At 48.3% G+C, this 13,875-nt stretch overlaps 1 protein-coding gene across 3 annotated transcripts in view; it reads right to left on the bottom strand.

Moving 5' to 3' along the window:
• CSNK2A2 (casein kinase 2 alpha 2) overlaps positions 1-13,875 on the bottom strand; it is a 367,342-nt gene that overhangs the window by 182,498 nt on the left and 170,969 nt on the right. For all 3 annotated transcript variants that reach the window (XR_014972222.1, XM_085638579.1, XM_085638580.1), the window contains exon 4: positions 11,133-11,183. Coding sequence is in view for 2 of the 3 variants with exons in the window: in XM_085638579.1 (XP_085494705.1) it covers positions 11,133-11,183 (51 nt within the window). In the remaining variant the exon portion in view is untranslated. The remainder of the gene's footprint in view (positions 1-11,132; positions 11,184-13,875) is intronic.

The following is a 13,875-nucleotide window of genomic DNA, read 5'->3' as shown; positions in this document are numbered from 1 at the left end:
TTTCATATCCAGGACCAACTGGGCGATCGCTACCCGCGGGCGGCGTGCCTAATTCTGGACTTTGAGAAGGCGTTTGACACCGTAACATGGCAGTTCCTCTTCGCCGTCCACAGACGGGCGGGACTGGGTCCCACGCTCTTATCCTACACTCGTCTCCTCTACACCGATCTCACATCTCGGGTCCGTCTCGGTCGCTACATCTCCCCGGAATTCGCTATACAGAGGCACACGACAAGGGTGCCCCCTCTCACCCTTATTATTCGCGGTGGAGCCCTTGGCTATCCGGCTGCGCCGGGACGGGCAAGCTTGGGGTATTCCACTAGCGGGCGTTACACACTGTGTATCCCTGTACGCGGACGACCTCATATACCTGCGAGATGTGACGGCGGATCTCACCATACTCGAGACCGCTCTGACGGAGTTCACGGAGGCCTCGGGCCTGCAAGTGAACTGGGACAAGTCGATGGTATACCCCCTCCACCCGGAGGCCCCCTCTCAGGATGTCTGGATCGGGAAACGGAAACTACAGTGGGCAGCAGAGGGCCCCCGATACCTCGGGATTCGTCTATATCACTCCCCAGTCGACCTATACGAGGGTAACCACTGCAGGGCGCTCGCGGGGATACGGTCCTCCATTGGATTCTGGCGGAACCTTCCGCTGGCCCCAATAGGCCAGATGGCGTTGGCAAAGAGGATTCTAGTCCCGCGGCTTTTATATTATTTCACTAACCTCCCAGTAATCCTACCTCGCTCCTTCTTCAGGGACTTGGATACACTCCTCAGTTCTTTAATATGGTGTAAAGGGGCGGCATAGGATCGCGCTAGCAAAACTGAAGTTGCCCACGACACAAGGGAGGCTTGGTGCGCCGTCGTTTGAAGCCTACTTTCTAGCATCGCAGCTCCAGTGGCTTTCATATTGGACGGCAGACAGATATACACTCGAAACACATACAATCACGGGTCGTATACCCATGCCGGAGCTACGTCGTCTACTTCTGCCAGGATTCCGTCCTGCGCGTACCTACTTCCTACAAGTAGATATAGCTCGGAAGTGCATTCAGCGTATACACCGCATGGCGACAGATCGCCCCCCATACACACCATTACTGCCACTAGTCGGCTGGCCCAGACATAGGGGGTTCTTTACTCCTACCATGCTTCGGGAATGGACGTCTAGAGACATTACCGAAGCTGAAGCACTGTTTGAAGGGGGACTGCTCCAGCCATACCGACAGCTTATGGGCGACTATGGCCTACCCCCTGGACAGTTCCTGCTTCACCGACAACTCCTTGGCTGCTACCGACCATACTCCGATCTCGCACTAGGGGAACCTCCCACTCACCCCGTTCTACACTCAATCTTGCGAATGGGACCGGGTCGTCATCTCACCACATGGCTATACAAATCAATCAGGGAACTGGCACCCCCACTGCTGGGATCTCTCCGGGCCCTCTGGGAGGAGGAAGCGGGGCGATCGTTTCATGATAACGAGTGGGACAGAACGATAGAGTTCCCTATAAAAGTTTCCAGGAACGCTCGGTTCAAGAACATACAATTTTACATCCTACATAGGGCATATCCAACGCCTGCGCGCCTTCAACGCTTTTTCCCCGACATGACCTTCCTTTGCCCTCGCTGTCAGGCAGGAGACGCAGCCTTCTCCCACAAGTTCTGGACCTGCCCGGGCATTCAGACCTACTGGTCATTCAGACCTACTGGTCATTTATCCACGCGACGCTCAAGGATCTCACCGGGCTGTCCCATCTGACTACTTTGGAGGGCTGTGCACTCGGCATTCTGGGATGGAGAAAACGACACAAAATACCAATGCGCTTTGTTTTCCTAGCCCACCTACTGGCCAAACGCTGTATAGCCATGCACTGGCGGGCCCCATCAGGTCCTCCGATCGCGGCATGGGTGGGGGCGGTACTCAAATGGGCGGCGGCCGAGGAAGACGCAATCAGGGAGGAAGAAGGCAAAGGTATACATAAGGTCCCAATTTCCATAGAATGGGAGCTCCTGCTGCACCAATTTAGGCAGTCCCAGACTCCAGAGACCCCAGTCATTGACTTACATACCCCCAGCACCACACAACCTCACACCGCACAGGCTCCCAGGATAGGAGACCCCCCTCCACAATCCTCCGCGGTCCCCTTGGATTCATCGGGTCTAGCTCCCACCAGCGGGAACGCTCAACAGCAATCCATATCAGCCATCATACACACTCCCTCCTAGGGGAATAGTAGCTGCATGATGGAGTAGGCAATAACGAACTCAGTGTACGCCTCACCCCAACACTAAGAACCGCATGGCACTCCCCAGTTCAGTTCTCCCCCTAGTTTTTCTTTAACTGGCACAGACCTGTTACACCGCAGACCATACTCACACCAACCACGATGTAAATGTAATCTTGAAATCAATGATGGTCTACCCCGCTACGTATAGGTTGCAGCCATTTATGTGAAACGTGATAAATGTACGTTTATATAACTAAAGGCCAATAAAAATAATTTTCAAAAATTATGATTGTGTATCTATGGTGGGGTTACCCGTCTAATATAGTATCATATGTAACCAATTGCTTTAGATCACTTATGGAAACAACAAATCATTCACTTTATACTTTACCACCTCATGACCAGTTCGTCAGCCAATGACCAGCATGGGTGTTCACCCTAGTAAGTAATTCGCCAGCTGTGGCGTAATGGATGGAAATAGAGTAATACTATTGTCAGAGTCCGAGTGTAATGTGTTGTCTTCTGAGGACCCTTCAGTTAATGGTGGCTCTATTTCCTTAAGTGCTGCAGCCATTCGGAGCGCCGTTCTTCTACCTTCTAGGGCTTGTTCCAGCGATGGGGGGTCGCATCTGTTCGTTCAAGACGTTTTGTTGCGCTGTCTGTTACCCCTGTGCTATTTTCGTGTGTTATGAGGAGTGTTCCATTGAGGTCCGGTCGATGTTTCATTTGGGAAATTTTCTTCGATCTAGGTGCGTACCGCTTCCAGGTTCTCAAAAAAGTGGCTTTTTTGCTCATACATTATTTTGAGTTGGGCTCGAAAAAGCAGGGTGTATTTGAGATTCAGTGTCCAAAGCTTCACTTTTATTTCTTGGTAATAAGCTCTTTGTCGCTGTACTAGCATTGTATAGTCCGGGAACAGGGAGATCAGTTTATCATCGTACAATATTGGGGCCTTTTCCCATGCACTGCGAAGCAAGGTGTCGCGGTCTTTGTAGTTCAGAATGCTTGCTACCACAGGGTACGGTGGGGCACGTGGGACAGGCTTCCGCGTTGGTACCCTGTGCGCCCTCACCACGCCGAACAAATATGTCATGTCCTCCGGTGCCACTACCTCCCGCATCCATTTCTCCAAGAATTGCGTCACATTGGAGCCTCCACTATTTTCAGGAAACCCTACAATGTGAATATTGTTTCTTCGTGAGCGGCCCGCCACATCTTCCGCTCGGTCTTGTAGCATTGCCACTTGGCGCTGCAGTTGTTCTATTTGGTCGTAGTGTCCTTTGTGGTGTGGGGCAATGCCTGTTGGTATAGATTTATTGTTTTTGACTGTATCCGCAAGTTTGGTATGATCTGCTTTGAGGAGCATGAGGTCCGAGGGCAGTGTCCCTAGTTGTTGTTCGATTGCGGTCCTAGAGTCACAAATTTCCTGCATTATCACATCAAGCTTATCGGGTTGAGTCCATGTTGGTGTCTGGTATGCAGTCCTCCGTTTGGCCAGTGGAGGGATTCCATGTACCGCCCTGCTGCGAGTTACTAATATCTAATGTCTCAGTTGGCTCACTCGTGTACAGCCAATCTTCTACAGGATTTATTTATAATCCTAGGAGTTGTAACTAGAGTTTGCGTGGTCCTGGGGAGAAAGCCGGCGAGGGGTCAGTCATGTGCCTAATGTTGGTTTCTGATTGTACTACAACCGCTGATATCCTTTTCTTGTCCCAGTGAGTTAGAGGCCTCGTGGGGCTCCACAGGAGCTATGGAAGTTATAGTTGTAGTGGGTGTCTTCTTCAGAGTATTCGTTAGCGTAGGGATTCCGACAGGCTGTCTCTCAATACTCCGTGCCCCCCTCTGTTCAGTGTTCTCAGCCTGTACTTTTATTACAGATTTTCAGGCCTTTGTTATAACAGCAGTGGGACTGTGGTCCACTCCCTATACAGCATTTCTGCCTCTGTGTTAATGGAGAGGGGCCATACCTGCTAATTTATTTTGATTAACAGGTGTCTCAACGTTATATTGGATGGGCAAGGAGAATTCTGACCATCTCTTATCGTTGCTCTCACAGTGTTTGTCTGGTTGAATGCACCAAAATGCAGGAATCTCACTTGGGCTACGACCTTAAGCCTTTCTCTCCGGGGGAACATTTCAGCCATCTGGGCACAGTGGCAGCAGAGAGGCCTATCGACTCACCATCCATACATGATGAAGGGCGGACACCAGCTCCAGATGGGGCTGCGCCCTCCCATCTCTGCTTCCCGCAGGCAGGCCCCCATCCCACCAGGTCGCTCGCCGTTACTTCTATTGGGAGGGGTCATTAGGCCCGAGCTACGCCGGAAACCGGAATCACCCCCCCTGCAGAAAACCAGGCCCGCTCTGTTCCCATCAGGGCCCCAGTACCTTTTAGGGTCAGGCATTCATCATGGAGCGGCCTCACTTACTTCTGACAAGGGAGGGGATCGGTCTCAACTGACGTCACAGTTAGCTAGACCCATGCTGTGGGTAGCCTCTTCGCTTCAGGTGTACTCGCCGTGGGAGGGTCACCTCAAACCGTGTTGTCTCTCTCCATGAGGTCAGGGGATGCCTCTGGCTCCAGATGCAGCTACACCACTGTCCCGGAGGCCACAGCTTTATATGCTGATTTTGCACTTTCAAGGTGCGTATCACTTGAATTGTTGCATTTGGGCTAGGCCCCACTGGACATCTCTTTGTTATCCCCACTGCTAAGGGACATAATTCTCCCGCGGCAAACCAGGTCCACCCTGCCTCCTTTTGGGTCTTTATATTTTACAGGCGCTGGAGTGTCTTGTTGTTCCAAGGTTCCTCTTCTCCAGGGTGAGGTGGTCCGCCTCTGCAGTCGCAGCAGTTAGAGCGGCACTCTACCCCTCTGCTTCAGTTCTACGCTCCATGTCGATTGCCCTCCACCACATCAGGTTCGGCCTCAAGGAGCTTTCATACTTCTCTCTGCGTCCACAATGTAGGCACCGCATCAGCGGCATTTCATAACCATAGACTCCAGGCGTCTTCGGTTGCATCCCCGCCGTGTGCAGTGTGTCCGGGGAACAAGGGGTTCACTCAAATGTGCAGATCCTCTTCCACAGGCTTAAAAAAGACAGGTTTCTGTGGATTGGCCAAGAGTGCCTCGCTACATGTCCGCCATGTTCGGTGGTTAGCCACACATCCTGTCAATCATGAGGAAATTTCAAATGATGAGGGAAGAGGTGAATGCTTTTTGTAGGAAGATTAAGGTGGCAAGAAAGCTAACCATTTAGGACGGTTCATGACTTCCTACTTTTTGTGTATAGTTTAGGTCTACTTGTTTGGTATGCTGTCAACCTAAAATGTTGCAAATAATTGTTTACATATTTGTGAGAAAAGGGGCTACATTTAGTAGGGCTCACTTATTGTAGGATGTGATTTATAGTCTTCAGTATTTCACTTCTTGGAATTCTACACGCAGTATATTCCATAGAACCCTGTATTTTTGTTTAGGAATGTGTGATAGTACAACAGATGCATGACTTAAATCTGGGAGGGTGATAAACTTGCGCCCCTCTATAGCTTTCTGAAACACGCTGCGGCTGTCCCTGATGGGGAAAATATCCCTCAAAGAAGGTGGTCCTACCTCAATGCTTGTATGTGCTGCAGGGAGCACTGTATGAGATACAGAAAATGATGTTCCGGGAGCTTGAACACTTGCTGGTGGAGCTCCTTTGGGCTGGTAAGAGCAGTAGGCTAAACCTTAGAACTCTCCAGTGAGAATGGGTCAGGGGCGGAACGGAGGTCCCCGATCTGGAACTATATTACTTAGGGGCACAACTACAACACGCTATCCATTGCCTAGATGAGGAAAATAATTGGGAGAGGGCCTCTTTAGATGGCCACATGATCGCTACCAGGTGGGGGATGTTGCTGATGAGCAGTGGGGTCATTCTTGATGTATTTCTGCATCTAATTCGCCAGATGGGACGGTTGTGGGAGAGAGTGGTGCGATGGGTAATAGGTAGAGAGTCCTATGCACCAGAACTAGATATATGGATAGTGCACTCTTTTGAGCAGATGTTCCATATAATGGCAATAGACTGGTGGACCGAGGTTGTATTATGCTGTCGGATCAGCATCTGGTGGATCGTTATGTAACTCGTACTGATGCGATGGAGACGTTCGCACTAGGAGGAGGCCAATTTTTCCAATATGCTAAAATAGCAGCAACGACCGGACAGCTCTGGCTGTTATTCCTGGAGGCTCCTGAACCCTTGCAGATTTATGTTTGAAATGTTGAGGGCCATTACAAGATAATCCTTTGAGTTCTATATATTTTGCTTGGTTGCAGCAACAACATGCAGAATTGAGTTGGACTTTTGGAATGGAAAGAATGGAATGGAAAGAGAATTTATAAAGCGCGATGGCTACCCAGGGGCGTCCCAGCGCTGCAGAGGAGAGTAGGTTGAGCCGGAAACGCTGGATTAAGTGGAGCTGAGGGAAGATTTAGGTAGCAGTTTTATTAAAGAGCCAGGTCTTAAGAAGTTTCCGGAAAGTGAGTAGATTGGATTCTGATCTGATTGGGAGGGGGAGAGAGTTCCAGATCTTGGCAAGATTGTAGGAGAGCGACCGGCCTCCACATCTGGCTCTTCTGATGCGTGGTATTGAGGTGAGGTGGGAGGTCGCGGATCTGAGGGGGCGATTGGGATGGTAGGCTTTTACCAAGGGGTGATTGATGGAAGGGCCTGTTCCCCAGTAGGAGCGATGTGTAATGCACATGCTCTTGAATTCGATTCTAGCTCTCACAGGGAGCCAGTGGAGATCCTTCAATCTGGCTTTGACTGAGACTCTGCGAGGGATGTCGAGAAGGATTCTTGCCGCGCAGTTTTGAATGATTTGAAGTTTGTTGAGTGTGGACTGTGGGGCCCCAAGGTATAGGGCGTTACCGCAGTCGAGACGGGATAGAATTAGTCCTTGGACCATGATCCGTCTTGAGTGAAACGGAAGGAGAGGGAGGATTTTTCGAAGTGGTCTCATTAGCCCGAAGCAGGTGGCGGCAAGCTTGGTTGCTTGGTGGTTGAATGTAAGAGTTTGGTCCAGCCAGATGCCTAGACTCTTGATTTGTTCCTTGGGTTGTGGGGGGCTGCCTAAACAGAGGGGCCAGATGGAATCAATGGATTTCATGATGTTATTTCCAAGGAGCATTACCTCTGTTTTATCCCCGTTTAGTTTTAAACAGGAGCCTGACATCCAGGCGGCAACTGCTTCCAAGCAATTGTGTAGGCTGTGGTGGGAGTTGAGAGGTGGGTCCAGCGCAACCACTAGCTGTGTGTCGTCCGCATAGGTGACAATTTTCACACTGAAGGGGCGGACGACATCAGCTAGAGGGCTAAGATAAACATTAAAAAGGGTGGGACTCAGGGAAGAGCCCTGAGGCACTCCGCAATTAAGAGGTTTACTGGAGGAGGTGAAATCCTTCTCAAATACTTGGAAGGATCTGTCTGTGAGATAGGATCTCATCCAGGTGAGTGCTGTTCCTGAGATTCCTATCATGCCAAGGCGGTGGAGTAGAATGTCGTGATTTACAGTGTCGAAGGCGGCACTTAGGTCAAGTAGGACGATGGCCGCAGACCCGCCACCGTCCAGGATCCTTCTTGCCTCCTCCGTCACTGCTATCAGGGCAGTCTCCGTTCCATGACGGGGCCTAAAACCCGTCTGGGTGGGGTCCAGTATATTGTTAGATTCTAGGAAGTCAGTCAAAACAGAGTTGACGTGCTTCTCAAGAAGTTTGCTGAGCCAGGGTAGAAGGGAGATAGGTCGGTAGTTAGAAGGATTGGTTTGATCGAGGCTGGGTTTCTTTAAAAGAGCTTTGACCATAGCTCTTTTCCACAGAGGCGGGACAATGCCAGTATGGAGGGAGGAGTTGAGCAGGTCTTGGATGGTAGGTGAGATCTGACTGGTTATCGGGATGAGAACCCTAGGGGGGGCTGGATCGGTGGGTGATCCAGATTTGACCAGTCCCATAATCTTTTCTAGGTTGATTCGATCTAGTGACGGAATGAGATTGAGAGCATAGAGTGGGACTGTCGTGGGGCCTATGTTGGCGGTTTTGCTGGGCGAGGTGGCGGAGTGAGAGAAAGAGGAGTTGATGACTTCTATTTTATGGTGAAAGAATTCCGCTATCTCCTCACAATGGGTCTGGGTATTGTTGTGATCCTTAGGGGGTCTCGGGAAGTTGCAGGAGGGATTTAGCTATCCGGTAGATCTCCTTGGGTTTAGAAGCTGCCTTGTCGATCTTTTGTTCGTAATATTTGGCCTGAGCTAGTTTGATATTTGCTTTGTAGTTTTTGATAGCTGCTCTATAGTTCGCTTTGTCTGCCGGGAGATAATCGAGGCGCCATTTCCTCTCGATTCGTTTGCAGGCGCGTTTAGCCTCCCGTAGATCCGTCGTGTACCATGGGGCTGTAGGGTTGCCCCGCTTGGGTTGGGTACTTTTTAGTGGGAGTACTCTGTCTAAGGAGCTGGTAATCCATCTGTTGTAATTCTCGTTGCCCTGGATGGGATTAGAGGTGTTGACAGGTTTGGTGCGCTGTACGATGTCCTGCCATTCAGGTAGGGGGATTTTGGACCAGTTGCGTGACTGGTGAATCGTCGGGGGTTTAGGAAGGGTGTGATTGGGGAGGGTCCAGGTTAAAGGAATGAGGAAGTGATCGGACCAGGGAAGGGGGGAAGGGTTTCCAACGTGAAGGTTGGGGCAGTTGCTGAAGATGGGGTCTAAGAGATGGCCTTTTAGATGAGTGGGCCCAAGGACACGTTGCTGCAGTTCGAGGGCCTTTAGGCTGGAGGATAGTTCTCTGGTGTTTGGGTCCGTTCGGGTCTTCCAGATGGATGTTGAGGTCGCCCAAGATTGTATAATTAGCGGAGCTAAGTGCAAGGTTTGCAGCTATCGGAGCAAGATTGGAAAGAAACTGACCTTGTGACCCTGGCGGGCGGTATATGAGCATACCAGAGAAGGTATGTGTGGGGCTGAATTTTATATAGAAAGGAAGACATTCACTGTCTGGAAAATGCACAGGGGTGCTAGTGACTTCGTATCCTGTTTTGTGGATTACTGCTAGCCCACCGCCAATACCTTTTTTGCGGTCAAGGCGGAGTATTTGATATCCAGGTGGAAGGGCTTGTACCAAGTAGGGTTCCGAGTGTTCCTGCAGCCACGTCTCTGTGACGAAAAGGATGTCTGGGCTTATTTCCTCTAGCATTAGGGAAATTTCCATGGAGTGTTTGGGGAGTGATCGGCAATTGAGCAGGAGCATAGAGTATATTCTGGGTTTCATTTTGGGATGGGGTGAGAAATAAAAACCGCACTGGTTGCAGGCGGGGTGTTTTATAGATGGGTCCCATGCGTGTAGGCAGGGTGACCCTGCGGCCTGATTTAGTTGATGAAGGGAGTGAGAACTATAGGTGATGATCTGGCATGGTGGATGAACAGGGGGGGTGGCCCCTGGCCCCGGTCGGTCACGGACGGGCGCAGACGGGCTTGCCTTTGGCGCGCATACGGCGCGCCCGCTGCGCGTCCGGGGATTACACATTTATATATGAGAGGGGGTGTGGCCTCTGGGCCGTGGGCGTGGCCTGTGGGCTGAGGGAAGCAAATGGCGGCGACTACCACTGTGCCGTGTCAGCGTTCAATCGGCTGCGCGGCGAAGCAGTGATGAGGAGGTTGAGGTGAGCACTAGGAGAGTGCAGTGCAGGTTAAAAGCAAAGTATTTGGGACAATTTTAAAATTTTTAAAAATCGAGTGTCTCCCGGCTTCCGCCTCGGGAGAGTTGTGCCTCTGAAATGCGTGCTCTTGATCAGCGCGCTTTAAATAGCCGGGGCGAGGGGGTGTGGCCTCTGGGCCGTGGGCGTGGCCTGTGGGCTGAGGGAAGCAAATGGCGGCGACTACCACTGTGCCGTGTCAGCGTTCAATCGGCTGCGCGGCGAAGCAGTGATGAGGAGGTTGAGGTGAGCACTAGGAGAGTGCAGTGCAGGTTAAAAGCAAAGTATTTGTGACAGTTTTACAATTTTTAAAAATCGAGCGTCTCCCGGCTTCCGCCTCAGGAGAGTTGTGCCACTTTTAAACTTCTCTTCCCCTTGTTTTCTAACTGTTGTCACTGAGACACGGATATTCTGCAGCACGAGATGGGGTTGACACGTGTGCTTTTTCATGCATGTGTTCTTTTTACTGGATAATGCATTAGAGCATGATTGGATGTAAAACAACATGCATGAGAAAAGCACTTTTGACGATAATTATGGCTGGGTGTTTGTTACACACTTTGAAATGACAAAAAAAAAATAACAAAAAGAATGCTTGATGTTGAAAAGTGTTCAGGTGGATGAGCTGAAGAAGACACAGATGCTCTGACTGTGGAAGTTCAGGATAGTAAAGAATTGCCACTAACCACATTCTCCAATGTCGTCACAACAATTTCCTACCATTCAAGGAATGAGGAAAAGTCTCCAACTGTCCTTTCTCAAAAAAGAGCGCCAAGTAATTGCACCCTAGATTCACATGGACCACTAGGAATATTGTAGCACATGACAGATTATGAAAACACATCAACATTATGTACAAACAGCTCAGGGCACAAACCACACTGAAAACAGAGCTACAATTGAGCACAAACAGAGAGAATAAAGGCTGATTGAGGGCGCAGAAAGATCACCAGAGATTTTCCTTTAGGGATGAGGCCACACCCAATGTAGTTAAAATGGGATATAATTAATGAAGAGAAAGCTCATGTCTTCTGGCAACAAAGATTAAAGAACTTGCATGCAATTCTAGCACTACACAAAAGAATATATCAGTTCATCCCACCCAAAACCAACAAAGAACTCCTTCCTTTCCTCTACTACCTTCCCAATAAACCCTAACTCACCTTAAAATCTGTGTTGTTGATGAATTCAAACACCAGAGCTGGAGTCTTGGACTGCAAAAAGAACGATAAATTAAAGAAAATAATTTGTTGTTAGTACAAAGGGCAGCAAAAAACACAAACCTATTCCTCCTTGTACAGGTTATAAACATATAGCAGATCAGAATTGTAAAGTAACTTTTTAATCTAAATTACCCTTGAAATTACCTCCAATTTCTTCCTCCCTACTTTTAATTGGACTTAATCAGTTTCCCAAGACATAGAAGTTAGACCTATAAAAATACTATAAGAGCTCTACATTTCAAATTTAAAAGGTGTAGGAAACTGGCTCTATATATACTACACCAAAATGAGGTATAGTGTGTATAGTCCAGGTGACCCCAGAGGAAGGCAGAGGTTAAAGTTAGATAGAACCTTACTCTCTATTTGTGGTTGAGCAGTAAGGCAGTATCACAGAGGACAGTGTTAAGCATTTGATGTACCCTCTCAGTTAGCAAATTAATTCACAAACAAGAACAGAACTCTAGGCCAATTGTTTTTGTATAAAAAATATACCGTTTAATTTTTAGAACCAAGCAAGCCTGGCATAGGTAAGCATTAAATACTTTACAGTAATAAGTTGATTGTATAACAGTTTGAAAATGCAATAGAAATTGTACTTCGTTTGATTTACAGGGGATGCAGTAGATTGCAATACTTAGCAAATACAGTACATTGAAAGGAATAGGCTTTTTCAGTAAATTACAAGTAAGTTACTTTTTACGTTACTTTTCCAACTCAGTGCTGGATACCTAGATTCTGCACTGGGACATTTCCTACAAACAAGTACGTAAATATGTTTTGGTTATTCGTGCGATTTTTAAAGAATATTTTTAGATTTCAAAACTCCACACTTAGAAACTTTTTGGAAGAAAATTGCCTATGTTATCCTATGAAAGAACAAGCATTAAAAATGCAATAGGTCTCGCCTTTCATTAAGTTAAAGCCATTTGCTTTGCTATACATTAGCAAAGCAAATGGCTTTAACTTAATCAAAGGCGAGACCTATTGTATTTTCAATGCTTGTTTTTAACTGGTGTGGTGTCCATTTGCAGTGTTTGCACTGTGTTACTGTGTGTGTTTTGTACAAATGCTTTTTATGCCTCTGAGATAGGAGTCGAACCTAGCAAGTAGTTGCACGTCCTGGCATTGCCATTACCAATATCCCTATCAAGAAGACAGCCCTACACGTTTACAGCGTATCAACACGTGACACAGTTGAACTCCCAGAGCTATACACAGTCTTCAAGAGGAGTAATAACGTCACTGAGTGGAGACTCTAACGGGCCTCTTCTAAACTCCTCGCACCCCCGCCACAAGACAGACGTCAGTTCCATCTCGTGAAAATGAGTGGGCTTCCAAGGGAGTGTGGTGGTGTTCTTTCTGCAGATGCGTCGACTCTCCTGCTATCTTGCCAGGAGCTTCCTGGCTCTGGGCCAGTGAAGTGAATTAAAATACAATTTAAACCCTGTGTGGCGCACCGTGTGTGTCCTGCGAAAATGTGATTTAACTAAGCAAGGGTCCTCTGGGGTGAGGCAGCGCAGTTCTCTTTGGACTACACGGTACCCTTAGCCACAAAAATAAGCAGCGATTTGATGAAAAGGCACCGTCTGAGTTGTGGGCGTCTGATGCTCTTTTGTAATGCGTACGTCTCTGTGGTGTAATAATATGGTATAGCATGTTACTACCGTAGAATGCCATTTAATATTACGAAAGTATGCATGTAGCGGTGTTAGGGGCAAGAGCATTGCCTGGTCAGTGAGTTGGGGGGGGTGGAGGGCGGGCTTCAGATGTTCCGACATTCACGCTGGCATCCATAGATTGTTAAAATACCTTCCTGGTGAAATCCGACAGTTATCTCAGCATACCCGACTGAAAACACCTGTTAGCAACTATTTATCGGAAATTATATTTATTACGGCATTATAACATCCCAACCCTCCACCCCCCTTAAACTACGCCCCTGGTTAGCGGATTGGTGAGGAGCCAGCGCATGCCTTTCTTGCACGGAGGAGACTGTACCTCTGGAGTATTTCCTAGATAGGACAGGTTCAAAGAGAGTTAAGTGCTGAATAAGGAGTAGTTTCTTTTCTGTAACTCCAGTTCTGTAGTAGGGGTATCTCTGTTATAGTCATAATCTAGTGAATAGTCCCGCCCATGTGCGTGGACCCCGGAGCAATAAAAATAATCTCTTAAATTGTCAAGCCATGCAGACCTGCATCTACACTTAAGAGAGAATTCAAAGACAGATAATGCAGCCTATATCCACAGGCTACACTGTCCAGTACTTCAACTAGAAAATTCCACCAACATCCACAAACAGCACTGCCTGCCCAGCTATTTCCACAGAGAAAAACCTGCCTCTACCAGCAAAAGCCTCTGGAATGATAGAGAAGGAGGAATGGACAGACAAGCCCCATAGGCTGCCATTATGTGGCTCAGAACAGGATACTGTGCCTTTAAGAAAACTTTCCAGAACTTTTCCAGTATCCCAGAATGCACAGCAGGTCCCTTTTACTTTCAGTTCTTTTTGAAGACGTAACACGCCAGACCTGTAGCATTCCTTACATTAACATTTATCTCTCCACTGGGGAGGAGGGCAGGCGCTTATGACTATAACAGAGATACCCCTACTACAGAACTGGAGTTACAGAAAAGAAACTACTCCTTCTGTAGTAGGGGATCTCTGTGTATAGTCATAATCTAG

Source organism: Triturus cristatus, chromosome 12, assembly GCF_964204655.1.
Source record: "Triturus cristatus chromosome 12, aTriCri1.1, whole genome shotgun sequence".
Classification (NCBI taxonomy): Eukaryota; Metazoa; Chordata; class Amphibia; order Caudata; family Salamandridae; genus Triturus; species Triturus cristatus.
Note: the sequence above shows the minus strand (reverse complement) of the source record. Positions and strands in the feature narration are given on the sequence as shown.